This window comes from Oncorhynchus keta, chromosome 28 (assembly GCF_023373465.1).
Source record: "Oncorhynchus keta strain PuntledgeMale-10-30-2019 chromosome 28, Oket_V2, whole genome shotgun sequence".
NCBI classification, from domain to species: Eukaryota; Metazoa; Chordata; class Actinopteri; order Salmoniformes; family Salmonidae; genus Oncorhynchus; species Oncorhynchus keta.
The window spans coordinates 68,624,105-68,651,464 of record NC_068448.1 but is presented as its reverse complement, the minus strand read 5'-3'; the positions used below and the strand labels follow the sequence as shown (position 1 = coordinate 68,651,464).

The 27,360-nt window shown below is 45.3% G+C and overlaps 2 protein-coding genes across 9 annotated transcripts in view; one reads left to right on the top strand and one right to left on the bottom strand.

Moving 5' to 3' along the window:
- The window catches only part of oplah (5-oxoprolinase, ATP-hydrolysing), a 22,135-nt gene extending 2,000 nt beyond the window's left edge, over nucleotides 1-20,135 (top strand). The window contains exons 2-27 of the mRNA XM_035759231.2: nucleotides 130-385; nucleotides 616-807; nucleotides 2,058-2,172; nucleotides 2,967-3,090; nucleotides 5,127-5,322; nucleotides 5,513-5,678; nucleotides 7,146-7,284; nucleotides 7,830-7,897; nucleotides 8,450-8,766; nucleotides 9,118-9,230; nucleotides 10,276-10,446; nucleotides 10,837-10,974; nucleotides 11,106-11,244; nucleotides 11,455-11,567; nucleotides 12,001-12,152; nucleotides 15,560-15,720; nucleotides 16,101-16,202; nucleotides 16,320-16,494; nucleotides 16,841-17,025; nucleotides 17,215-17,361; nucleotides 17,702-17,836; nucleotides 18,127-18,276; nucleotides 18,394-18,551; nucleotides 18,690-18,850; nucleotides 19,001-19,098; nucleotides 19,377-20,135. Of these exons, the coding sequence (XP_035615124.1) occupies nucleotides 215-385; nucleotides 616-807; nucleotides 2,058-2,172; nucleotides 2,967-3,090; nucleotides 5,127-5,322; nucleotides 5,513-5,678; nucleotides 7,146-7,284; nucleotides 7,830-7,897; nucleotides 8,450-8,766; nucleotides 9,118-9,230; nucleotides 10,276-10,446; nucleotides 10,837-10,974; nucleotides 11,106-11,244; nucleotides 11,455-11,567; nucleotides 12,001-12,152; nucleotides 15,560-15,720; nucleotides 16,101-16,202; nucleotides 16,320-16,494; nucleotides 16,841-17,025; nucleotides 17,215-17,361; nucleotides 17,702-17,836; nucleotides 18,127-18,276; nucleotides 18,394-18,551; nucleotides 18,690-18,850; nucleotides 19,001-19,098; nucleotides 19,377-19,538 (3,948 nt within the window). The 5' untranslated portion in view covers nucleotides 130-214 and the 3' untranslated portion in view covers nucleotides 19,539-20,135. The remainder of the gene's footprint in view (nucleotides 1-129; nucleotides 386-615; nucleotides 808-2,057; nucleotides 2,173-2,966; nucleotides 3,091-5,126; nucleotides 5,323-5,512; nucleotides 5,679-7,145; nucleotides 7,285-7,829; nucleotides 7,898-8,449; nucleotides 8,767-9,117; nucleotides 9,231-10,275; nucleotides 10,447-10,836; nucleotides 10,975-11,105; nucleotides 11,245-11,454; nucleotides 11,568-12,000; nucleotides 12,153-15,559; nucleotides 15,721-16,100; nucleotides 16,203-16,319; nucleotides 16,495-16,840; nucleotides 17,026-17,214; nucleotides 17,362-17,701; nucleotides 17,837-18,126; nucleotides 18,277-18,393; nucleotides 18,552-18,689; nucleotides 18,851-19,000; nucleotides 19,099-19,376) is intronic.
- On the bottom strand, nucleotides 19,763-27,360 carry LOC118373169 (forkhead box protein H1-like). Of its 8 annotated transcripts, none has more exons than XM_035759234.2 (5): nucleotides 27,214-27,360; nucleotides 26,687-26,746; nucleotides 24,731-25,265; nucleotides 24,022-24,126; nucleotides 19,763-22,958 (listed from the first exon to the last, which is right to left on the bottom strand). In XM_035759234.2, the coding sequence occupies exons 3-5, from the start codon at nucleotides 25,157-25,159 to the stop codon at nucleotides 21,996-21,998; spliced, it is 1,497 nt and encodes a 498-aa protein (XP_035615127.1). In that variant the 5' UTR covers nucleotides 25,160-25,265; nucleotides 26,687-26,746; nucleotides 27,214-27,360; the 3' UTR covers nucleotides 19,763-21,995. The 8 variants fall into 8 exon arrangements, with proteins under 8 accessions (XP_035615127.1, XP_035615128.1, XP_035615130.1 ...); XM_035759235.2 differs by having other exon boundaries at nucleotides 26,687-26,743; XM_035759237.2 differs by lacking the exon at nucleotides 27,214-27,360 and adding an exon at nucleotides 27,082-27,198 and having other exon boundaries at nucleotides 26,687-26,743.

The following is a 27,360-nucleotide window of genomic DNA, read 5'->3' as shown; positions in this document are numbered from 1 at the left end:
CCACATGTGTTATCTCATAGTTATGATGTCTTCACTATTATTAAACAATGTAGAAAATAATAATAATAATTGAATGTGTAGTTGTGTCCGAACTTTTGACTGGTACTGTAAATATCTCTATCTTTCCAGAAACCAGATTACTGCATCTTGAGTGAGTAGTTTTGTCCAGGATTTCAGGAGCAGCAGTTCTCTGTCCATCCTTAATTTCTTCAGGATGACAGAGACTGAAGGGAAGTTTGACTTTGCTATCGACCGTGGTGGTACTTTCACCGACGTCTTTGCCCGATTACCTGACGGCCGGGAGAGGGTCCTGAAACTGCTGTCCCACGACCCCCAGAACTACAAAGACGCTCCAACTGAGGGGATCCGCAGGGTTCTGGAGGAGGTGAGACGGAACTCTGGAGAGACGGGGAGAGGAATTAAAGGACTAAGGAATAGACAGATGAGAGAGAGGTAGTTTATGGAGAAATTAAGAGAGCCGGAAGAGTAGTTTTAGTTAAAGCTTGTGACAAGCTGAGATCAGACATGACATCAGCAGACAAGAGGTAAACCAGTGCTTAATGTGTGATCCTCTCTAACCCCCCCCCCCCCGACTCCATCCTGCTATGTTCACAGGAGACTGGGCAGGCATTTCCCAGGGAACAGCCTGTGGAGACATCCCTGATTGGCTGGATCAGGATGGGCACCACAGTGGCGACCAATGCCCTACTGGAGAGGCAGGGAGAGCGGACTGCCCTCTTGGTCACAAAGGGGTTCAAGGATCTGTTGCATATTGGCACCCAGGCCCGGCCAAAGCTCTTCGATTTGGTTAGTGCTTCTCTATGGAATGGAGACTGGGTTGATGCTACAGCACAATAGAGTTTTCCCTTTGAGGGCCCTTTGTTTGGGGTGGTGAGGTGGGGGTCATGTCCTGCCTTGTCGGAGACTGACACTAATGTATTGATGAATAAATGAATGCTCACTTGAACAATTCCATACCAGCCGTGCTAATGGGACGGTTAACTGAGAGCTGATTATACTATACGCATGTGGCAGTCGGCACTTTTCCACTATGTTGCTTGGTAATGGAATAATGTACTCTTATCATTGAAGCGTTTCAAATGATTCAGTAATGTTTAGGTAGACTCTTTCACAACAAGTTTATACTAAGCCTACAAAGTTAGTAAGTGATTCTTTAAATTAGGATCTAATACTGCTTCAGATAAAGTCCCCAATTTATTGCATCAAGGGTTTGAGAGGCAGAGCTCACAATTGTCTCTGTTTCTTAAATTAATACTTTGACATTCTTCTACTGTGTATATGTGTTTAGTTGTGTTGTAAGGGTGCACATCTGGAGTGTATCACTGCTCCTCAGTAGGTCTGTGTGAGACCTGTTGGAACTACAGCTGCACCTTCCCATCTCCTACTGGGCTCACAGTACAGACATGATGTACATTCTGTTAGCAGGGACAGGTGGGCCTGTCAGGGACCACTAAGGGGTTGGGAGGGACGCAACAGGGACTGAATTAATACACCTTGCGCTTACTGGAAGATGTGTGGCAGCATAGAATGAAAAACACACATAGATACATGTGCATAAACAAACACTCTGTGCAGACACGGAACATGCAGCTGTCTCAGGAAAACGGTTCCATGGGCAGTTTTTGGGAGGATAGGTACACGCATGGGGGTTGGTCTTGGAGTTTGTCCCCAGACCTGTGTTCTACTGTTGGTCCGAGTGAACGTTGACTGTCGAAAAGGTCACTGTGGTGACATACTGACCTAGCATATATCCAATGATATTGCAACAGCTTTGTGCTGTCCGCTGCACCTTTGGGACCAGACACTGCCCTCTGATCATTTTTAGTTGGAGGTCCTAAGGTTTATATGTAAGTGATGACTAATACCAGTTCCCAACTTTTCCTTTTCTAGGACAGCCAGCTCTTACCCAATATCAACTTCCATCATGGATAGTCAATACTGAGTTGTTTTATTAAAATTATAAAGTTGGGAGTCTAGATTATTTGCAAGTTAGAGTAACTTAACGCTCTTTGTGTGTGTGTGTGTGTGTGAGACAGGAGGTGGCTGTTCCAGACGTGCTGTATGAAGAGGTCATTGAGGTTGATGAGAGGGTTGTCCTTAGACAAGATGGCTGCCAGCTACCCAGGAAAGAACCCAAGCGTATTGTCACAGGTAACAGCACTACACGGGAGTAACTCATTAACATGCAGGCCTTCAGCTACACAGACTCCACTACACAGTGCATTCAGAAAGTATTCAGGTCCCCTGACTTTTTCCACATTTTGTTACATTACAGCCTAATTCTAAAGTTGATGAAATAATATTTCCCCCTCAATCTACACACAATACCCCATAATGACAAAGTGAAAACAGGTTGGAATATGAGGTTGGAATAATACTGTGAAAAGGAAGATTTAGTGTAAGAGCTGTTTGAAAAGACCGCCTGAAATGTTTGCCTGTTTGGGTGGGATGGAATTGTGGCCTGCCTGGTGACCTCGCCTCTCTGCCAATAACAGCACATTTTCAGTTTTTCCCTCCCCACTCAAACCACTCCCAGATAGTCTTAGTAAAATTCTTTCTTGAGAAATTGTTCTATTTTTTTACTATTGAGATAAAAACAGCTGCATTGGGTCTTTTACCATTTAGTCTATTACAATACCCATTTTACAATAAACTAATTATTACACAAATGTAAACACAGAGAGTGCAGTATTCTTGACCATATCCTGCAAGATATGGAAATGATATGGATATTTTTCCTGCTCCTACTGAGGCACAGGCAATGACTGACAAGGAGAGCTTTTTCAACATATACCATTTTCAGATGCAAATTTCCCACAGGACTATTGCCTCCTGTATGTCAGGTTTATGACAGGTTTGAGTGGTAACTGCTTGGGTTAATAATTTGCATCCACACATACACATATACCTGTCCCTTACCTCTGCCCTGTGTCTCTGTCCTCCAGGCAGTACAGGGGACTCCCTGGAGGTGTGGCGTGAGCTGGACATGCAGCGTGTGGAGGACGATCTGAGAGGAGTCCTGTCCCGGGGGATCCACAGCCTGGCTGTTCTGCTGCTACACTCCTACACGTCAGTATACTTGCCAACCCAGACAGTAAACTGGGAGAAACTCTTGCTATCTTTAAAGATGGTCGTTGTGTGTGTCTAGTGCCTGGTGTCAGATTACATGTTTTTCTTGGTGTTAGATCATTGTAGTAGATGTGGAAGGTCATGAACAGTGAGTCTGAGAAGGGTAGAGGAAGACTGGTCCTCTTCTCCTTCACTGCGCTTTTTCTCCTGCCATCTCGAAAGTTGAGTTTCTCTTCGTTGTTATATGCATTCTGGGAGTTCTCATTTATTGATTTACAGGGTTCTTTCTACTCCGTTTCAAACTGTAAAGTAATTTAAAGTCGCTGGATGTAAGTACATTGTAAAGGCACCTTCAGAACTGTCCGGCTTAATGCCAGGTCTGATAACCACACAACCTTTCAACAGGATGGAGAACACTGAAAGGCTTTTCAAGAAAACACTGTAAGAGTTAGTGAGTCAACTTTGCAGTTTGCCTCACAGTACTAAACTCAGCAAAAACAGAAATGTCCTCTCACTGTCAACTGCGTTTATTTTCAGCAAACTTAACATGTGTAAATATTTGTATGAACATAACAAGATTCAACAACTGAGACATAAACTGAACAACTTCCACAGACATGTGACTAACAGAAATTGAATAATGTTTCCCTGAACAAAGGGGGGTTCAAAATCAAAAGTAACAGTCAGTATCTGGTGTGGCCACCAGCTGCATTAAGTACTGCAGTGCATCTCCTCTTCATGGACTGCACCAGATTTGCCAGTTCTTGCTGTGAGATGTTACCTCACTCTTCCAACAAGGCACCTGCAAGTTCCTGGACATTTCCTGGGGGAATGGCCCTAACTCTCACCCTCCAATCCAACAGGTCCCACCAGACGTGCTCAATGGGATTGAGATCCGGGTTCTTCGCTGGCCATGGCAGAACACTGACATTCCTGTCTTGCAGGATATCACGCACAGAACGAGCAGTATGGCTGGTAGCATTGTCATGCTGGAGGGTCATGTCAGGATGAGCTTGTAGGAAGGATACCACATGAGGGAGGAGGATGTCTTCCCTGTAACGTACGGCGTTGAGATTGCCTGCAATGACAACAAGCTCAGTCCGATGATGCTGTGACACACTGCCCCAGACCATGACGGACCCTCCACCTCCAAATCAATCCCGTTCCAGAGTAAAGGCCTCGGTGTAACGCTCGTTCCTTCGACGATAAACGCAAATCTGACCATCACCCCTGGTGAGACAAAACCGCGACTCGTCAGTGAAGAGCACTTTTTGCCAGTCCTGTGTCTGGTCCAGCGACAGTGGGTTTGTGCCCATAGGCAACGTTGTTGCCGGTGGTGTCTGGTGAGGACCTGCCTTACAACATACCTACAAGCCCTCAGTCCAACCTCTCTCAACCTATTGTGGACAGTCTGAGCACTGATGGAGGGATTGTGCATTCCTGGTGTAACTCGGGCAGTTGTTGTTGCTATTCTGTACCAGTCCCGCAGGTGTGATGTTCGGATGTACCGATCCTGTGCAGGTGTTGTTCCACGTGGTCTGCCACTGCGAGGTTGATCAGCTGTCATCCTCTCCCTGTAGCGCTGTCTTAGGTGCATCACAGTACGAACATTGCAATTTATTGCCCTGGCCACATCTGCAGTCCTCATGCCTCCTTGCAGCATACCTAAGGCACATTCACTCAGATGAGCAGGGACCCTGGGATTCTTTCTTTTGGTGTTTTTCAGAGTCAGTAGAAAGGGCTCATTAGTGTCCTAAGTTTTCATAACTGTGACCTTAATTGCCTACCGTATGTAAGCTGTTAGTGTCTTAATGACCGTTCCACAGGTGCGTGTTCATTTATTGTTTATGGTTCATTGAACAAGCATGGGAAACAATGTTTAAACCCTTTACAATGAATTTATCATTTTTTTTCGAATGATCTTTGAAAGACAGGGTCTTGAATAAGGGATGTTTATTTTTTTGCTGAGTTCATATGTTGGACAGGAACATAATGGAATGAATCTGATGTGAGAAGTCTCTCTCTCTGTATGTCAGGTGGTCTGCCCATGAGAAGGCTGTTGGGTCATTGGCGCGCAGGCTGGGTTTCACCCAAGTGTCCCTGTCCAGTGAGGTCATGCCCATGGTGAGGGCAGTGCCACGCGGGTACACCGTATGCGCCGATGCCTACCTCACACCTAAAATCCGCCAGTACTTGAAAGGCTTCACCTCTGGCTTCAGAGGTGGACTGGAGGTTAGTCCGTGTTTTTGTAAATAAATGTGTTTTGTTATGTTAACATAATGTTGTGTAGCTGTATTTACTGAGCATAGGTGTGCAGAGAGATCATACTCTTGTGTAGCTTTACATTCTGTATAGCTACACATCTTGAAAAGACTTCCTCTCTCAACCTCCTGTACTCCCTCCGCCTCTCTCTCAACTGTAGGGTGTGAGTGTTCTCTTCATGCAGTCTGATGGTGGCCTCACTCCCATGGAGCAGTTCTGTGGGTCCCGGGCTGTGCTGTCTGGGCCCGCGGGGGGGGTGGTGGGCTACGCCATCACCTCCTACAGCCAGACAGAGAAAAAGCCCGTCATTGGGTTCGACATGGGGGGTGAGGAGGAGCACAGGATGTAGTGGGGGGTGGCACAATGGAAAAGAAGGAAACGGCTAAATGGGGGGAGGGGCCATATGCAGCCTATATAGCATGAGGACAAGGGAAGAGGGTAAAGGCGTCAGCATGCTTCTGTTCAGTTGGCGGCTAGCTGAAGTTGTCTAGATGAACTGAACGAGTGTCCTCGCATAATCCCTTAAAAGACCTTCGCATGAAAAATGAGAAAAAAGCACAAATACTACTGTTTGTCCATGTTGAGACTCCGTAGCCAGTATACACTTCCTAGCAAAGAGTCAGAATTATTCGAAGATGACTCACAAAATCGGTGATAAATTTGGACCTTTTTGCCAAGGATATTTGTCGCGCATTTTTACATCTAAAATGTTTGTTGCAGTATTTCTAAATGAAAACATTTGCATGAAAATGAGTTGAATGACAACAAAGTCTTTATTGAAGAATCCCTACTGTTGACCAATCATCAACAGATAGACTTTGACTACCTATCACAAGAATTTTGCTATCTCAGTGGTTGAACTCAACTATCACTCAAGCTTTGTAAGGCTCTGGTTAATGAAGAATTAGACAAAGTCCCAGTCTGCAATAGATCAGTCCTTTTTTCAGAGAGCACTCTGTCTTCAAAATGAGAACATAATCTTTTTGTAGCACACACACACAAATGAACTCACATCAGTAGAATCTCCACCTCTCTTTAGGTGGGCTGTATTTTTCCAAAGTTCACATACATTGTTTATCACACTTCTGCAACATGTTTCATCATCTTCTGCAAGCCTAGCCATTTCTAACAGTTTTTCACCTCCCTAGTGTGGGGAGGCCTCTTTCCAGTTATTAGTTTCACCGTTATCACTTTCCAGTTGTCCTTGAATGTCTCAACTATACCCTGCCCATATTGAGAAAATAGTAACACAATGGCCTAGTCTTAAAGTCTAGTCACACACATTATTGGATTATGACTCTAACACATTTCATACAATTATATGGTTTCAGGGTGGAATACTTTAGTCATTATCTTAAACATACAAATTCTTCTATCACTACCGACTTCGGCTTGCCTCCCGGGAAAAAATGGTGTGCCTGAACAGCTGAAAAAACCCTTACCGAAGTCCAAAACGAACGAAAACATCACAAAATGTTGTCATAATATATGCACAAACTCTATCAAACTGTTTCGGCTGGGAAGCATGCGGACGCCTTAAAGGGTGGCTGACTTTGAGAAGAGAGAGAGGTGTGAACTAAAGGGTTTAAAAGGAAACGATCATAGCAGGAAGCAGGAATGGTACTGATGGATGTTAGACAAAGGCTTCCTTGAAGCCCTTGATGACTAAATCTCACATTATTCACTAGTACTGGGCTGAGGAAGTCCTAGCGTTCCATCATTTAGGGAAACTTGGGCTCTTTTACACTTCATGCCCCTAACAGCTACTCTGGGCCACTCTGTGCCCCCTTCAGGCACGTCTACAGATGTGAGTCGCTACGCGGGTCACTATGAGCACGTGTTTGAGGCCACCACGGCTGGCGTCACCCTGCAGGCCCCACAGCTAGACATCAACACCGTAGCAGCAGGTGGTGGCTCCCGCCTCTTCTTCAGGTCAGCCAGGACAACAGGTTCACACATACTATGAATATGGACTTTCGGCATACTTTCAGCATGGGGCGGCAGGGTAGCCTAGTGGTTAGAGCGTTGGACTAGTAACCGGAAGGTAACCGGAAGGTTGCAAGTTCAAACCCCCTGAACAGGCAGTTAACCCACTGTTCCTAGGACGTCATTGAAAATAAGAATTTGTTCTTAACTGACTTGCCTAGTTAAATAAAGGTAAAAGAATAAAAACACTTTCAGCATACTGTATGTTTACATAGACTTCACTGTACACAGTCTGTTGCTTGGAGGTCTGGGAAGTATAATATCTATTTTCTCGTGTTTGTGATTTATGCTCAGACTGTTCTGCAATCGCTAAACCATTAACCCACAGTTACTACCTAGGAACTCATTAGACAAACATTGGATGGCAATGTATAACTTCCTCAGGGAATGACTGTGTATGTGGTGGAAGTCAATCTAGTCCAGTCAGTCCACAGGGAGGGAAATGTCACATTATAGTCATGACCCCTCAAATCTCCCCTCTTTGTTCCCAGGTCAGGGATGTTTGTTGTGGGTCCAGAGTCAGCTGGTGCCCATCCAGGACCAGCCTGCTACAGAAAGGGTAGGAATACTGCCCCCCACCCCGTCCCTCTCTCTGTCCCTCTCTCTGTCTCACACACATGCTCCTCTTCTTTCCTCTCCTTTTCTCTGTTGAATAGAGCTGTCACCCTTTTTCTCCCGGATACAGATTTCTATCCTTAATCCTTTCCACTCAGTGAACTTAAAATGTACAGACATTTTAACATCTGTACGGCCGAAGCTTTTTCCTCCCTGGTTCCTTTTCCCTACCCCATCTGTAGAAAGATGGTGTGGCCGAGGGGGAAGGCTTAAAAAAGTTGGAATAACTCCCAAATTCCAACAGAAATGTGAGATTATGTAACAGCTCTGGATACAGCTCAAGTGAAGTACTGTAGTAACCTACAAAAGCATTTAGTTTTCTCCTGCTACTGTTGGTATGGTATGACTCCTGATGTGGAAGTGTGCTATTTATAGCATTGCCTATATTCTGAACACTTATCGTTTGGTAATACTACAGAGAAGACATCAATCTGTGAGTTGTAGTGTGGTCAAAGGCCTGATGTAATGTCCAGGTATTCCTATATGATCTTCATAGGTGGTCCTCTGACTGTGACGGATGCCAACCTGGCTCTGGGCCGCCTACTCCCCTCCTACTTCCCCAGGATCTTTGGTCCTGGAGAGGACGAGCCTCTGTCCAGCGAGGAAACCATGGAGCACTTCCAACAGCTCACCCGTGAGATTAACCACTTTCTCTACACCAACCAATCCCAGAGCAGCGCCGACGGAAGCGCCCATTCAAACAACAGCAGGGTCATGAGCAGCAAATCAGAGATGAGCATGGAGGAGGTTGCTATGGGTTTTATCAGAGTGGCCAACGAGGCCATGTGTCGTCCCATCAGAGCACTGACACAGGTATTGATGGGAGGGATTATATTGATGTTTTTTTTGTGTAGTATGGTGTTTCACTAGAGACATTAGTTGAAATACTTGAATTAGTCAAATTTTCACATTCAAATTAAGCAGTGGAGTTTGTTGTTAGACTACAGTAGTGGAGTTTGTTGTTAGACTACAGTAGTGGAGTTTGTTGTTAGACTACAGTAGTGGAGTTTGTTGTTAGACTACAGTAGTGGAGTTTGTTGTTAGACTATAGCAGTGCTCTGATGTTGCTGATAATTCCATGTTGAACAGAAGTTTCTGCTGCCTTTTCCAAAGACTCTCGCTCTCTCTCCCCCTATCGCTTGCCCTCTCTGTCTTTCTGTGTAGGCTAAGGGTCATGACACCTCTCAGCATGTCTTGGCATGTTTCGGTGGAGCAGGTGGGCAACATGCGTGTGCCATCGCACAAGCTTTAGGTATGAAGACCGTCTTCATTCACAAGTGAGTCCTGTTTCCTGTCTACACATGTCTGAGTAGGGAGTCCTGTTTCCTGTCTACACATGTCTGAGTAGGGCGTCCTGTTTCCTGTCTACACATGTGGTTGTGTATTCCAAGGAGGGACAGATGGAGAAAGTGAGGGTGAGCGAGAGAGGCTGGCATGAAAATGCTAGGCTTGTTGTTGGTTCCTTTCGCGATGTCATTTGACAGTTTGATTCGTTACTGTACATTTTACATTTACATTTTAGTAATTTAGCAGACGCTCTTATCCAGAGAGATTTAGGGCATTCAGCTAGGTGGGACAACCTCAGTCATAATAAGTACATTTTCCTCAATAAAGTAGCTAACAGTCAGTGCTAGTAAGGGGAAAAGTCGAGTGCGAGTGAATCTTATTCAATTATTCACAGCTGTAATGGCTGCCAAAGGTTCTTTCACCTAGTGTTAGCTCTGGGCTGTGAAGACCTACACAATCAAAACATCTTTGTTTCTTTATTGTTTCTTATCTATAACTTTCTTTCACTTTGTAAATGTGTAGTAGGTTGTGTATATCTCTCTAGAATTTTTTAAAAATCGAATCCCTTTGTAGATAAGGCAGCAAAATGTGAAGACTGCAAGGAGTGTGTATACTTTCACTAGACGCTGTGTATTATAGTGTAGAAGTTGGCGTTAGGTACATTTCCCTTCTCTCACCCTTAGATGAAATGAGTGCTGAGAGATTAGTACTTTTTAAAGTCTGTTCGAAGAAAAAAACATCACTTTTCGACTTCAGTTTCAATAAAACATAAAAAAATATATATTGTGAATGATTTGATTTCTCTCTAGAGAAGCGGCATGTTGGGCTCACAAAAAAAAAAACTAAATTGAATTCAAGTAATTGAAACGACGTCGGTCAGTTAGTTGTTTAATAACAAAAAATAAATTAATTGGTTAATCGCTCAGCACTAGATTAAATAAAACTCAATCAATGTTCCTCCTTCTCTTTAGGTGTTACACAAGTTTATTGAAACATAAAATAGTACATCTCTCCATCCGTCTCTCTGTCTCCCAGGTACAGTGGTGTGTTGTCGGCCTACGGCCTGGCGCTGGCTGATGTGGTGGAGGAGGTCCAAGAGCCGTGCTCTCTGCAGTACAACCCTCGCTCCTTCTCTGAGCTGGACCACAGGGTGGAGCAGCTGACCCAGCGTTGTACAGAGACCCTGAGAGACCGTGGCTTCAGCAGGTCAGACACATGAGCACTCACACACACACACACACACACACTCTTTTCAATCGTCTGGGTTCTATAATTAAGAAATACTGCCCGAGGAGGTGTGGTATATGGCCAATATACCACGGTTAAGGGCTGTTCTTATGCACAACGCTATGCAGAGTGCCTTGATACAGCCTTTAGCTGTGGTATATTGGCCATATACCACAAACCCCTGAGATGCCTTATTGCTATTATAAACTGGTTACCAACATAATTAAAACAGTGAAAAGTCATTTTGGGTCATAACGGTGGTATACAGTTTGATATACCACAGCTTTAAGCCAATCAGCATTCAGGGTTCAAGCCACCGGTTATAATTAAGAAGGAACCAATGCTTTCTTGTCTCTCTTTCTTTCTCAGCTCTCAGATAACCACTGAGGTTTTCCTCCACCTGCGTTACGAGAAAACAGACTGTGCTCTTATGGTGACAGCCACCGGTTACCCCGGCAACTCTCTGTCTTGTAATTCAGCGGACTTCCGTAGTGCTTTCACTAAGCGGTGAGCACATGAACCTTTCCCCTTACTCCTTAATGTTCCTTCATGATAACAACCAATGATCTAACATCTACAACCATCTAACAGAGCCCTCATGTTCCCTCTCTACTCCTCCCTCCCTCTCTCCTTCCCAGCTACCTGCAGGAGTTTGGCTTCACCATCCCAGACCGGCCAATCATGGTGGATGACATCAGAGTCAGGGGCTCTGGGAAGTCCGGAATCAAATCTGTGACCAACACCAAGATGGGATCTGGAATTCTCAAAGCCACTACGGTAAAGAGATTAGTATTTGGAGGGTCACAAATCATCACAAGCACGGTTTCCTTACTGTACATCTCAAAGTAATGTCACTTTTTTCACCTGTGTTTACGGGGCTGTGAATACAGTCTCCTTTTATGTGAGTAACAAGTAGTATTACAGTATATTTAATGTATGGCTCCATCCTGGGATCCTCACAAATATATCCTCATTTCCATCCCTAAGATAACCAAGTGTTACTTTGAGGATGGTTACCTGGATACAAGTGTTTACCTGTGGGAGGAGTTGCCATGTGACCACAATATCCCCGGTCCAGCCATCATCATAGACAAGAACAGGTGTGTATTTGTCATGCTGTATCACTTCAGTGTCAGGAAGGGAGAAGGGACAAGGCTACCTTGGAGTATTTACAAATAATGACATTGCAAATACTAAATTCAGATTAGTTTTCAGGCCTAAAATAGCCACTGAATTACACCCGTTGGGTTAGATGATGCTGGTATTCTATAGCCCGGTGGTTCTCAATCCTGGTCCTGGGGACCTAAAGGGGTGACCATTTTTGTTTTTGCCCTGGGCACGACACACCTGATTCAAATCATCAACTCTTCATCAGGCTTTGATTTGAATCAGGTATGTAGTGCTAGAGCAAAAATATATTTTGCTTGCCCCTTTGGGTCCTCAGGACCAGGATTGAGAACCACTGCTATAGACCAGAGTAATGTCCTCTGTAAGTACTGTTTTAGACGCTGTCATTGGGTTGTTTCCTCCCAGCACCATCCTGGTGGAGCCCAGCTGTGTGGCCCATCTGACAGAAGGGGGTGATGTGTGCATCGCCGTGGGCTCCGACCCCCACTGCCTCCTGGGAACTGAACTCAACACTGTGCAGCTGTCCATCTTCTCCCATCGCTTCATGAGCATCGCAGGTACGTTAGTACCCAGGGAGGAGGGACCGAGGGAGGGGGATGGGAAAGATGGGGAGGATAGTGTGAAAACGGATAGAGGATAACCGGTGGATAGCTGAGAGGGAAATGGATGAGAGTCGAGGATGCAGAATAATGAGGTTTAGGGAGTGTCAAACTTGTCATGGAGAAAATCATTGCCATTTACAGTTGAAGTCGGAAGTTTATACACCTTAGCCAAATACATTTAAACTCAGTTTGTCACAATTCCTGACATTTAATCCAAATCCCCTATCTTAGGTCAGTTAGGATCACCACTTTATTTTAAGAATGTGAAATGTCAGAATAATAGTAGAGAGAATGATTTGTTTCAGTTTCTATTTCTTTCATCACATTCTCAGTGGGTCAGAAGTTTACATACACTCAATTAGTATTTGGTAGCATTGCCTTTAAATTGTTTAACTTGGGTCAAACGTTTCTGGGAGCCTTCCACAAGCTTCCCACAATATGTTGGATGAATTTTGGCCCATTCCTTCTGACAGAGCTGGTGTAACTGAGTCAGGTTTGTAGACCTCCTTGCTCGCACACGCGTTTTCAGTTCTGCCCACAAATGTTCTATAGGATTGAGGTCAGGGCTTTGTGATGACCACTCCAATACCTTGACTTTGTTGTCCTTAAGCCATTTTGCCACAACTTTGGAAGTATGCTTGGGGTCATTGTCCATTTGGTAGACCCATTTGCGACCAAACTTTAACTTCCTGTCTGATGTCTTGAGATGTTGCTTCAATATATCCACATCATTTTCCATCCTCATGATGCCATCTATTTTGTGAAGTGCACCAGTCCCTCCAGCAGCAAAGCACCCCCATGATGCTGCCACCCCATGCTTCATGGTTGGGATGGTGTTCTTCGGCTTGCAAGCCTCCCCTTTTTTCCTCCAAACATAACGATGGTCATTATGGCCAAACAGTTCTATTTTTGTTTCATCAGACCAGATGACATTTCTCCAAAAAGTCTTTGTCCTCATGTACAGTTGCAAACCGTAGTCTGCCTTTTTTATGGCGTTTTGGAGCAGCGGCTCCTTCCTTGCTGAGCGGCCTTTCAGGTTATGTCAATATAGGACTCGTTTTACTGTGGATATAGATACTTTTGTACCTGTTTCCTCCAGCATCTTCACAAGGTCCTTTGGTGTTATTCTGGGATTGATTTGCACTTTTCGCACCAAAGTCTCTAGGAGACAGAACACGTCTCCTTCCTGAGCGGTATGACGGCTGCGTGGTCCCATGGCGTTTATACTTGCGTACTATTGTTTGTACAGTCGTGGCCAAAGGTTTTGAGAATGACACAAATATTAATTTCCACAGAGTTTGCTGCCTCAGTGTCTTTAGATATTTTTGTCAGATGTTACTATGGAATACTGAAGTATAATTATAAGCATTTCATAAGTGTCAAAGGCTTTTATTGAAAATTACATGAAGTTGATGCAAAGAGGCAATATCTGCAGTTTTCAAGACTTCTGCAATCCGCCCTGGCATGCTGTCAATTAACTTCTGGGCCACATCCTGACTGATGGCAGCCCATTCTTGCATAATCAATGCTTGGAGTTTGTCAGAATTTGTGAGTTTTGTTTGTCTACCTGCCTCTTGAGGATTGACCACAAGTTCTCAATGGGATTAAGGTCTGGGGAGTTTCCTGGCATGGAACCATAATTATTGATGTTTTGTTCCCCGAGCCACTTAGTTATCACTTTTGCCTTATGGCAAGGTGCTCCATCATGCTGGAAAAGGCATTGTTCGTCACCAAACTGTTCCTGGATGGTTGGGAGAAGTTGCTCTCGGAGAATGTGTTGGTACCATTCTTTATTCATGGCTGTGTTCTTAGGCAACATTGTGAGTGAGCCCACTGCCTTGGCTGAGAAGCAAACCCACACATGAATGGTCTCAGGATGCTTTACTGTTGGCATGACACAGGATTGATGGTAGCGCTCACCTTGTCTTCTCCGGACAAGCTTTTTTTCCGGATGCCCCAAACAATCAGAAAGGTAATTCATCAGAGAAAATGACTTTACCCCAGTCCTCAGCAGTCCAATCGCTGTACCTTCTGCAGTCTGTCCCTGATGTTTTTCCTGGAGAGAAGTGGCTTCTTTGCTGCCCTTCTTGACACCAGGCCATCATCCAAAAGTCTTTGCCTCACTATGCGTGCAGATGCACTCACACCTGCCTGCTGCCATTCCTGGTGCTCTGTACTGGAGGTGCCCCGATCCCACAGCTGAATCAACTTTAGGAGACGGTCCTGGCGCTTGCTGGACTTTCTTGGGCGCCCTGAAGCCTTCTTCACAACAATTGAACCGCTTTCTTTGAAGTTCTTGATGATCCGATAAATGGTTGATTTAGGTGCAGTCTTACTGGCAGCAATATCCTTGCCTGTGAAGCCCTTTTTGTGCAAAGCAATGATGACGACACGTGTTTCCTTGCAGGTAACCATGGTTGACAGACGAAGAACAATGATTCCAAGCACTACCCTCCTTTTTGAAGATTCCAGTCTGTTATTCGAACTCAAATCAGCATGACAGAGTGATCTCCAGCCTTGTCCTCGGCAACACTGACACCTGTGTTAGCAAGAGAATCACTGACATGATGTCAGCTGGTCCTTTTGTGGCAGGGCTGAAATGCAGTGGAAATATTTTGGGGGGATTCAGTTCATTTGCATGGCAAAGAGGGACTTTGCAATTAACTGCAATTCATCTGATCACTCTTCATAACATTCTGGACTTTGTGAAAAGTAATATTTGTGTCATTCTCAAAACTCTTGGCCACGACTATACAGATAAATGTTGTACCTTCAGACGTTTGGAAATTGCTCCCAAGGATGAACCAGACTTGTGGAGGTCTACAATTGTTTTTTTTGAGGTCTTGGCTGATTTCTTTTGATTTCCCCATGATGTCAAGCAAAGAGGCACTGAGTTTGAAGGTAGGCCTTGAAATGCATCTACAGGTACACCTCCAATTGACTCAAATTATGTCAATTAGCCTATCAGAAGCTTCGAAATCCATGACATCATTTTCTGTCATTTTCCAAGCTGTTTAAAGGCACAGTCAACTTAGTGTATGTAAACTTCTGACCCACTGGAATTGTGATACCGTGAATTATAAGTGAAATAATCTGTCTGTAAACAATTGTTGGAAAAATGACTTGTGTCATGCACAAAGTAGATGTCCTAACCATCTTGCCAGAACTATAGTTTGTTAACAAGAAATTTGTGGAGTGGTTGATAACACTTAGGTCATTAAAACCCGTTTATGTAAACTTCCAACTTCAACTGTACCATTGCCATTTAAGTAACAGAAAGGTAACTAACTGAAAACAGCAAACCACCACTAAGTTTTCCCTGAAATCTCCATTAAATGCCCCATTGTCTCATGCATCTACAGAACAGATGGGCAGAGTGCTCCAGAGAACCTCCATCTCCACCAACATCAAGGAGCGTCTGGACTTTTCCTGCGCTGTGTTTGGTCCTGACGGAGGCCTGGTGTCCAACGCACCACACATCCCTGTTCACCTGGGAGCCATGCAGGAGACCGTCCAATACCAGGTCTGGACGATCACTGCAAGCATGACAATTCACTGCTTTAACAATCTATTCAAACATGACAATTCACTGCTTTAACAATCTATTCAAACATGACAATTCACTGCTTTAACAATCTATTCAAACATGACAATTCACTGCTTTAACAATCTATTCAAACATGACAATTCACTGCTTTAACAATCTATTCAAACATGACAATTCACTGCTTTAACAATCTATTCAAACATGACAATTCACTGCTTTAACAATCTATTCAAAGTCTGCAAAACATACTAAACAAGTATTTGGGGAATTGGAGACATTCTCACACTAAGCCAGGAAGAGTATATTGTCATGTCTCTCTGTCCCGCTTTCCTTATTTCTATCCTTGTCATCTACAGGTCAAATCCATAGGGAGCATCATTAAAGAGGGTGATGTGATTCTGAGTAATCATCCATGTGCAGGAGGCAGTCACCTCCCTGACCTCACTGTCATCACTCCGGTGAGATTCACTGATAATAGTCCCTAGAAACATGAGGTGGAGTCGGGGGCCTAGAGCCCGAGGTGTGGGGGCCTGGAGCCCCTTATCACTATATATCGCGCTCTCTGTCCCTCTCAGGTGTTCAGGAGTGGTGTGAGTGGGCCAGTGTTCTTTGTGGCCAGTAGGGGGCACCATGCAGACATCGGGGGGATTACCCCGGGCTCCATGCCCCCCCACTCCACCTCCCTGCAGCAGGAGGGTGCTGTCTTCACCTCCTTCAAACTGGTCACTGCTGGAGTCTTCCAGGAGGAGGGTGAGGAAATTCTACGGAGAGGAACCCTTATGAAAGGGAGAGCCAATATGTTGTAATATCTGCTTGGCACTGGCAGTCATTGAGATAGAGTGTGTTGTTATCAGTTGGCTGTATAATGTGTTGTAGCCAGGAGATGTTGGTAGCAGTGGCTTTCAGTGTAAAGCTATAGTCACAATAGGATATGTTGAGATTCACTAAACACACCATGAGACTTGTCTGACTGGCTTAAATCCTAGTAATTCAAAGCACTCCAGGAATCTGTTTTGAAATAACGTTTCCATGGCATTGTACTGATCTTTCTTTCTCTCTCTCTCTCTCGCTTTATTTCTTTCTCCTCCTTTGTCAGCTGTAACTAAAGCCCTCATGGCTCCGGCTCAGTACCCAGACTGCTCTGGGACTCGCAATCTCCATGACAACCTGTCAGACCTGCGAGCTCAAGTGGCAGCTAATCAGCGAGGGAGCACGCTGGTGGGGGAGTTGATTGACAGCTATGGGCTGGCTGTGGTGCAGGCCTACATGGGGTACATCCAGGTGAGGAGGACGTCACTGTGAGATGCTTCTTTCAGTTGGGCTGTATTGTATTAGCTTTATTTGGATTCTAAGGTCATATCACATTATAAACGGAGTGGTCAGCATTCCTGTTCCTGTGTGTGTGTGTGTGTGTGTGTGTGTGTGTGTGTGTGTGTGTGTGTGTGTGTGTGTGTGTGTGTGTGATTCCAGACCAATGCAGAGCTGGCGGTGAGAGACATGCTGAAAGAGTTTGCCCGTTGCCGGCAGAAACAGACGGGCTCCTTGGAGGTGGAGGCAGAGGACTTCATGGACGATGGAACACCAATCAGATTGCGGGTCCAGATTAATGAGAACGAGGTGGGTGGAGATCTAATACTACCCATCTAGCATGGCTGGGGCGCCAGATCTGTTTGTACTGGGGCAAACTCCTCTTGCTCTTTCGTGTTTGTCAGGCCTACGAACACGAGAGAAGTGTTGATTGAAATAGACAGATCTGGCAACCAGTGTGCTACCCACCATCAAAGACTGGGCAACAACTACTGTTAATGTTAATCAACATTACTGCTCCTTTCTCGTTCCCTCTATCCCTCTCTCTCGTTCTCTCTACCTCTCATTCTCTCTCTCATATTCTCTATCCCTTGATCCCTCTCTCTCTCTCGTTCTCTCTATCCCTGTATCTCGCTATCGTACCTCCCAGGGCAGTGCAGTGTTTGACTTCACAGGGACGGGGACAGAGGTGTGGGGGAACTGCAACGCCCCTCGTGCCATCACCTTCTCTGCCCTCATCTACTGCCTGCGCTGCATGGTGGGCCAAGACATCCCCCTCAACCAGGTCAGACACCGTTCACAATCTCAATCTACCACAGAACAAAGTCAGTAATGGGAAACATATGCTAGGACCTCTGGTGGGGGATCATGGATACTGCAACGTTGAAGTTTGGGCTCAGTATACCAACAGCTTTAGGTTTCTTTTGTATGGAAGAGTTGTCCTTTAGGTGATATGATCACTTCTAATGACATGTCTGAACTGAATGCAGAATGGGGCAACATAATAATATTATTATGATATGTGAAACAGTCTCTCTATATGGAGAATGTATTAATTAAACCAATGTCTCTCAGGGCTGTCTCACTCCAATCAAGGTCATCATTCCCAGCGGCTCCATTCTCCAGCCTTCCCAGAATGCCGCTGTCGTGGGGGGGAATGTGTTGACGTCACAGCGGGTGGTTGATGTCATCTTCCGTGCCTTCGAGGTCTGCGCTGCCTCACAGGTAGGAGAGAGAGCTGCTACTGGAGAGTCCTGCTACAGTTCCAGATGGAGAAATAGTCTTGATGTTTGAGTGTACCAGCCCTCCCTCTCTCGTTTCTTCTCTCTCTCACTCACTCAGGGCTGCATGAACAATGTGACTTTCGGCAGCGAGGGGAGCGGTTACTACGAGACGGTTGCCGGGGGAGCAGGTGCTGGTCCAGGCTGGACTGGGCGGAGTGGTGTCCACAGTCACATGACTAACACACGCATCACCGACCCAGAGATTCTGGAGAAGAGGTGGGTGGAGGATTTATAATAGAGGCTTTAACCTTCTACAGTGAGAAAGGCAATGCCTTAACATTCAGTTCCATTGTAGTTGTCTTTAACCTAGTTGGCTAGCAATCATTCCTTCTGCCCTGTTGATCTGATTCTCAGGTACCCTGTGGTTCTGGAGCACTTCTCCCTGCGGCCCGGCTCGGGGGGTGCAGGGGAGTACCGTGGGGGCGACGGGGTGATCCGGAAGCTCCTGTTCAGGAATAAGGTGGTCCTGTCAGTTCTGACAGAGAGGCGCTCCACCCGACCCTATGGTCTCCATGGTAATCTCTCACCTATGACGTCTCCAATGACCTTTATTAGTATGTCTGTGTAGTTTTGATTGAGTAGCTGTCTTGTTTTGTACCGCCATGTCTTCTAGTCATAACATCTTCTGTGGTTTGTTGTTCATTGTATTCTGTTCTCTCTCTTAGGGGGCGACTGTGGGGCATCAGGCCTGAACCAGCTCCACAGAGCAGATGGAAGGGTTCTCAACCTGGGGGCCAAGACCACTGTGAGCCTGGAACCTGGGGTGAGACTATACTACTGTCATGGCTGTCAGAGTTTGTCTGTGTGGCACATCTGAATGGGCCTGTTGGTGTGGTGTACTGCCCACTATGGGCCTGTTGGTGTGGTGTACTGCCCACTATGGGCCTGTTGGTATGGTGTACTGCCCACTATGGGCCTGTTGGTGTGGTGTACTGCCCACTATGGGCCTGTTGGTGTTCTTGCATTGTACTCGTCTTGTCTTTTGTTCTGAGTATGTGTGTTGATTACCAAACTGTCCATCTGTGTGTTTCTGTGTTGCAGGATATGTTTTGCCTGTACACACCTGGTGGAGGTGGATATGGTGAGGAGGACAAGCAAACAGCTGGGGATGGAAGACTCCTTAAAAAGCGCAGGCGCTTCAATGACAACTTCTCTGAGAGAGGCAGTGTGTTTGAGTATCGCATGGCACAGGAGGGTGTATGAGGACAGGCCAGGGCTGGAGGGGAAAGAGACCTAGAAAAACAGTTCCACTAAGATAAGATGGAGACAACGATGAAGGCTGGAGAGAGCATTTAAAATGCTAATGCATTCATGTCCCATTTTTAGGCCTTGAACAATGCCTTTTTTTCCATGTCTGTAGTCAACAACCCATACTACGATGTTTATAGGATGCTAGTGGTATGTCCTTTACAGTACTTTTGAGTTTGCACAGAGACAAACATGGAAATTGTTTCACCGGTAGGGGAGTTAATGAAACAAGTTTAATCCTCTGAAGACAGTAAACCTTTAGGCCTAGATTCATTCAGGTCAAGGGTTAACCTGACCTGTGTCAACAGTATCGTTTGTTGTATTTTCCTTTAAGCTTAGGCAGTGTGTTAAAGCTATCTGTAGACATCTAGTCTACTGCCTCTCACCACAACTGATTAGAAACACGATGTAAAAGCAACACTAGATTATACAGTTGTTTGGCTTCAAGGGTGTTAACTAACTAGACTTGAAACATTACTCTTGAAATCTGTTGATGTAACGAAGACTAGCCGACCTTAGGATCAGATGGATACAGTAAATCGCTGCATTGGATTTGTTTTGTGTGGAACTTTGACTTTCATTCCATGATTATACAACTAGTTTGGAAATGGATACATGCAGTTGTGATACCAATTGAATACATTTGAAAGCTTACCATTTATTTATTGAAAAATGACACCATTTAAAACATTCAGGAGGTTTTACAGTAGCAGTTCGAGCACAGCCCTGACAACAGGGAGCATCTCAATTGCATACTCTCCTTCTCAAAACTCATTGCTCATCCAATGCGTTGAGGCAGCAAGGAGTATGCAATCGAGTCTCCCAGAGAACCAAGGAAAGTGGTTATCAAAATTCACACACACGCCAAAATGACTGACCCCTCTAGTTTGCTGTTCTTGCACTGCCACCCTGTGTTCAGAGCACCACATGACATGTTACACAAAATAACCTGTGTCATGACGGGTCTGTGAGCTATGGGAATGAGTACATTGATTGCGCTCACAGGCCTCAGTTACAACACTAAACCCTTGCATGGTGCCTAGGTTTATAGTATCCCCTCAAACTAAAGCCCAGACCCCAATATGAATTACAGGGTGTTCTGGGAGATAAGGAGACAGCAGGAGGGTTTGGGTGCGGTGAGGCTGAGAGGTCTGGGGGGGGGGTACAGGCTCTGGGCAAGCATGCATGGAGACTAGATTGAGAGATAGTGAGCATTGCTGTTCCAGCCGCAGGAGGTTGGTTGGAGTGGGACCGCGGATCAAAGACAAGAAAATCACAATTCCTGTGGTAAAAATGTTGGTCACACCCAAACGATCAAGTCTGCCTCTCCATGTCACCACTGAGCACTCACCCACACTGTATTGACTGATACAGTGGCTGGTAGCTACAGCCCTGACTGACATAGGGCATCAGGAACGACTACTCAAGCACCAGTTTTGTATACTGTTTACCTTTTAAATAGCTCTTTTAAAAATGGGTGAAATGGATCAAATTGTAGACATGACTCCAGTCTAGAAGTTATCCTTCACAGTATACAAATAAGCCCTTTAGAGCTGGCTGGGGGATTGAAGCTCAACTTTTGTCAACTGCAAATAGAGACGAGAAGGTAAGATCCAATTGTCTTGTAACACTGGCACAGCTCTAAAGGACAAAATACAAGGTATTTGACAAGGAACGCTGAACCCATTAACGCTAACAACTTTACTCAAGTCAGGAACAAACACTTAATTTAGGTTGCACCATCTGAACAAACGACTTCACTGGAGTTAAAGGGGGGTGATCCACTTCTCTCTAAACCAATGAGACAAGATGACCAACACACCACGCACAAACACAAACAGCGCACTCTTCACTTTGAGGTTTAGAAAACCTCACTTGGTTTTCCTACTTGAGGCTCTCGGCATTGGATGAGCAATGAACAGCACCCTGCCTCTTCCTACATTGACACTCAAGACTGGGAAAAAAGTCATACCCTGTAAAAGACAAGTCAACTTTTTCAATAATGCCCTTTCCATAACCTGGCTTGATGTGCAGTTTTACAATTACATCTTAAATACAACCATAAAGACAGGAGGGGAAAAAATGACATTTTCCACTGAAAAACATTGAATAGTTGAGGTAGGCAACAAAGAGAATTCTTAAAAGAAAATGAATATATACAATAGTGAAAATAAATCCATGTATTAAGACGGAGGTAAACAGTGGTTGTATGGTCGAGTTAGATGTTAGCAGCACATTTGAATGTACAATTGTCTTCTGTAAACATTTAATCCTATGACCTGTCAATTAGAAGTGACCAATTGATAGAGTGGACACATTTCTAGCCAAGGGTTAAGCTTATACGAACGAATAGGTCAGTAGTATCCTTGCATTGCACTTACAATATATTTGGTGCTGGTTTGACAGTCATAGTCAATAATGAGGATGACACCTGAGAGGGGGCCCACTCTGTAGGGTATACTGACCAGCAGGCTGGTGAGACGACTGATTGGGTGGACCCAGCACATCAAACACACTCTTATTGGGCGGTACTGACTGGAGCATAGCGTCCAAGTCCATAAGGAGGGGAGGGCGACCGCTGGGTAAGAGGGGCCAGTAGGCATGACCTACAAAATGACTGGATGTGACAGGAGACCCCCCATAGCCATACAGAGGCATCCCTAGTGGAATCAGAGGGCCCCCATTAAACCGCATGCTGGGCGGGGCCACAGCATTGGGCGGTGTGTACTTGGCATACGAGGTGGGCAGCTCCCAGGGAGGGGCGGAGACTCTGCGGGCAGACTTGTGTGGAGGGAGTCTGCAGTCCTCGTACCCATCTGATCCCGCCTCTCCCTCAGGCACCCGCTTCCCTCCCTGCGACACGCCCTTCCAGTCCTCATCGGAGGAGGAGGAGGCGGGGCTGGCTGAGGCGCTGCAGGCAGTGGAGGAGTGGCGAGGGTGTGGACGAGTGTGGAACTCCACCCCCCAGCAGTCCCTGCCAGGCTCTCCTGCAGCGCTGGCCGGCCTCAGGCTGTGAAGGAGGGAGTCAATGGCAAAGGACGAGTCCAGCTTGGGCCGGTACAGCTCCTCCTGAAGGGAGGAGTGTTGTCTGGTGGGAAAAGGGAGTAGAGCAGTGACAGGTGGGCCTGGGGGTAGAGCAGTGACAGGTGGGCCTGGGGGTAGAACAGTGACTGGTGGCGGTGGGGCCGGGGGCTCTGCATCTGGCTTATGTTGGTGCCCATGCAGGATGTAAGGGGCGAGGTCCTGGGCGAAGATGGTCTCATCCTGGCGCGACACGGCAGTGTTCTGTCTCTTGAGGAGCTCCAGGGGCACAAGGCTCTCCTCCACAGCCCAGAAGTTGCCCTTCCCCTGGGGCTTACCAGGATCCTTCAATACCTACAGGGACCGGGAGTGACAGACAGCAGTGAGATCAAGAGTATAGTACAACCTGAAAACCAGTCAGACAGGATTGCCCCAGTTTCACAAAACTCAGAATAGCTAGAATGATTTACTTGATCTAAAGTTTCATGAAGCCCTGCAGTGACCCTTGGTAGGCTACAAATAAAAATCTATTCTGTATTTATTTGGACAGTGAAGCTCAAACTTAATTTCTCTCAATACTCCAGCATTTGTGATCAAACGTTTTATATACAGTATGAGGCGACAGAGCGTCACCCTTTATTTTTGAGGGTATTTTAAAATATTTTTACTGTTTAGAAATAAAAAGCACTTTTTGTATTGAAGTCCCCCCCCTTTGAAGGGTTCATAAATATTTGGGACAAATAGTCAAAAGTGTAATATTTGGTCCCATATTCCAAGCAAGCAATGACTACATCAAGCTTGTGACTCTACAAACTTGTTGGCTGCATTTGAAGTTCGTTTTGGTTGTGTTTTGTGTGCACAAAATCACGCCCCCAAAACATGCTAACCTCTCACCATTGCCAATAACAGGGGATGCTAGCATTTTGGGGGGGTGTATGATATTTGCCTCCAACTTTCTCATTCATCATTATTTATGATTAATTCACGATAATATGTAATCATGGTAGCATCCATCAAGAAGTGTTCAGAAACATTCCTATTTACAATAAAAGTGACTACAAAACATTTTACCATTCATTAATTACACATTTCTAGAGAGTCACAAGCTTGATGTAGTCATTGCATGCTAGGAATTTGGGACCAAATACTGGCCTTTTGACTACTTTAATACATGGCAACAAAACAGGTATGAGGAAAAACCCTCAAAAAAGGTGACATTCTGTACCTTATATAAAACATTTGATCTCAAATAAAAAATGCTGGAGTATAGAGCTGAATTAAAGGTGTATGCTTCATTGTCTAAAGAAATACAGATGGGAGAGTATACTTGCTTGTAGGTTGTTTGGATTTTAGAATCAAACGTGCCTTTTTGAGCCCACTGATTGACAAACCAATAAAGACACCTAATAAGACACACCTTAACAAAGCAGTCGTAGGAAGAGAGGTTGTGTCTCACTGAGTCCCGCCAGCCCTTGTATTTCCCTTCAAAAAAAGGGAAAAGTGTACTAATCTCCTTTAGAATCTGGGGAGAGAGAAGGGAGTCCATTTACTTCAATTGGTGTCTGCATTAAAACAGACACATTATCAGACTATATTAAGATATATACGATTTAACACACCACATGATTGTAGGCATACATTTAACTTATTTACATTAATCATTCACTGTCATCATGCAGCATTTTCATAGGCCTAGAATAAATAACCTAAGATACACTGTAGGACTGCACAATCCTTGACTATACTTCTTATCAACTCAACCCACCCCAGCTGATACATCAGTGTCTGGTTTCACTGAATGCTGCTATCCTTAACAAAACAAACCAAGAAAAGCATGGCAGTGTTACTACTCTGTTAAGATCGTCCTGTTGGTTTACTGCAATAGAACTGCATATCCCTACCCCAACAGTTAAAAAAAAAACGTATCATAAGAGAACATCCCCGATTAGACATGGTTTTAAAATAATTCAAACCCATGTAACCTTTATTTTCGGAAAAATAACCATGATTTAAGACAAAACTGACACATAACCATGCATAATTTGGCCAAAATTGACACAACCGTTCGTATTTTGGCCAAAATGTACCATTCTAAACTCGCATGTCCACACACAAACTCACTTTACCTCAGACAAAGTAAGCTTCTTCTCTGGAGAGTTTTGGATGACCATGGTAATCATTGCGAGGTAGGAGTAGGGTGGTTTGGGGTAGCGCTGATAGTTTTTTTTCTTTCCACTTTTCGCATCTTTCTTTCCATTTTTCGCATTTTTCTCCTCGTCCCAAGATTGCTCCTGGTCTAGCGGCGTCGCTTTATCCATGGGCGCTGAGGCCAGGCTGAATTGGTCAGGGGCAGGCTTCTCGAGCCGTGGAGACTGTTGGACTGACGCTTGGATTGGGAAGTAGGGCCAGTGTTGGGCTGGAGAGCTCCGCGCTGTGTTGCTCAGAGGATGGATCTGGAAGTCAAGTTGATGATCTTGGTGGCCTTCCAGGCTCGGCGAGCGCAGGTAGAGAGCGGGTGGTGCCAGCATGCTCTGACCCCCCCAGTGCTTTGTCATGCTGATCAACCTGGGGACAGATCGGGCTGCACGATCGGACAGGAGAGGGAGGGAGTCGGCCCTTAACCCCTGGCAGACTGCTGGCTCCAGGCCGCTGGCTGGCTGCCTATTTGAAGAGCAAACAATTAACAGTTTCATGTAAATCACGCTGTGTAATCGATGAGAGAATGGAGCGCTATCTGCGGGAAGAATGACTGATCGCCCCGGGCGGCTAGGGAGGGTCTGTGTGTGAGAAAGAGACAGTAAACCTGTAAATAACCCCTCGGACAAACATGCCTCTTTACCACACAGCGTTAATTTTGGTAATCCGCTCCAAAACATTTACGCATCAGGTGCGCTCAGGAGTGAACTTCTTATATCCGCAGAGAGAAACATCCAAATGTATTTATTTATCAGTCCACTGGAATGAATTGAATCATTAGCCCCACTTACACGAGGTGTTGGGGATCCCAGTGAGGAAGGTACCCCCCGACCTCCTCTCTTTCCTTCATTTTTAAAACTTGCTTACAGTAATCACAGATTGTGATGTTCCAATGCAACTACATCAGTCGCCAACGTGCCCCATATAAAGGGGACAATTGAGAGCGGGGAGAAGTAGAACGAGAGGGTCCCACAAAGCAGATTGAAAAATAAACCAAGAGGTATTTTTATTGAGGCTTTCATTTCATTCAATATACATAGGACCGCTAATATACAAACATTGAGGGATTAAATGGCCTGGCCCACTAAAACACATACTGACAGAAAACGGAAAATGTCAACTGAAAGATTAGCTCATTAATTGTGTTGCTGATTTCTTCATTGTTACAAATTGTCAACACCGGACAAAATCTAATCGATCGCATTAGTCAATGGTAACTGCCCGATTAAGGTCCTGTATACCATATTTATTAGAAGGATAATATAATCGTATTATTTAAATATGGTAGATATTGCATAATCGGAGAAAACAAACAGGCAGACTAGGCACTGGTATAGCCTGCGTGGTTTCAGCAGAATTAGGATCGATGTTCGTATTCAAGAGCAAATACACATTTTTGAGAGTTCTCAAAAACCCAGGGACCGTGCAGGAGCACACCGAGTTGAGGGTGCAGGAGCGCACCGAGTTGAGGGTGCAGGAGCGCACCGAGTTGAGGGTGCAGGAGCGCACAGAGTTGAGGGTGCAGGAGCGCACAGAGTTGAGGGTGCAGGAGCGCACAGAGTTGAGGGTGCAGGAGCGCACAGAGTTGAGGGTGCAGGAGCGCACCGAGTTGAGGGTGCAGGAGCGCACCGAGTTGAGGGTGCAGGAGCGCACCGAGTTGAGGGTGCAGGAGCGCACCGAGTTGAGGGTGCAGGAGCGCACCGAGTTGAGGGTGCAGGAGCGCACCGAGTTGAGGGTGCAGGAGCACACAGAGTTGAGGGTGCAGGAGCGCACCGAGTTGAGGGTGCAGGAGCGCACAGTAGGAAGTCCCTTGAGAACATGCAGTGCACGTCCAAAGACAGTTTCTTTTGTGTAAATTAATGTAGTGCTAATGCCATAGCCCTTACCTCTCAGCAAAACAAGTTGGATTAGCCAGATTGACCCCGTCTCGTTCCTGGGATTGCCTACTATTCAGCATGTGAGGAAAACACAATGGAAGATTGAACACCATCCATGATCGCCAAGTGATGGGGACATTCGCACCTTGTAAATACGAGCTATTGTCCGATTTATGCACAGGTTCAATTTAAATATAGGCCATGCAGAAGCCGTTACATGACATTATTATGAAGGAACTCTAACCAAGGGAACATTTCAATTCATTAACTCTGACAGTTAGGCATACCAATATGGGGAGAAATGTGCACTTTCAACAAAACTGAAATATTTGCACGTAATAAATACATGATTCCTACAATATGTGAAAGTGGAAAAACGCGTTTTAGCCTGTTGAGTGTATCACCTAGGCCTGACTTTTTTATGTCTTCGATTTTACCATGTAGAAATGAGCAGTCAAATGTTTCAGATCAGATATTGGAGTGAAGATAATATCGAAAAGGTACAGGAGACCGTCGTGCATTCATGCTGTCCTCACCTGGCTAGCAATCGGCTGGTACACGGTCTAATTGCTCCAATGTGACCTCTCGTTTCCAATTGGTTGTAATCAACCGACTCTTCCTGCTTCCTATTATGAATTGTGTTTTGACAGGAATTCCATGCTAAACACAATTTCAGAGTACTA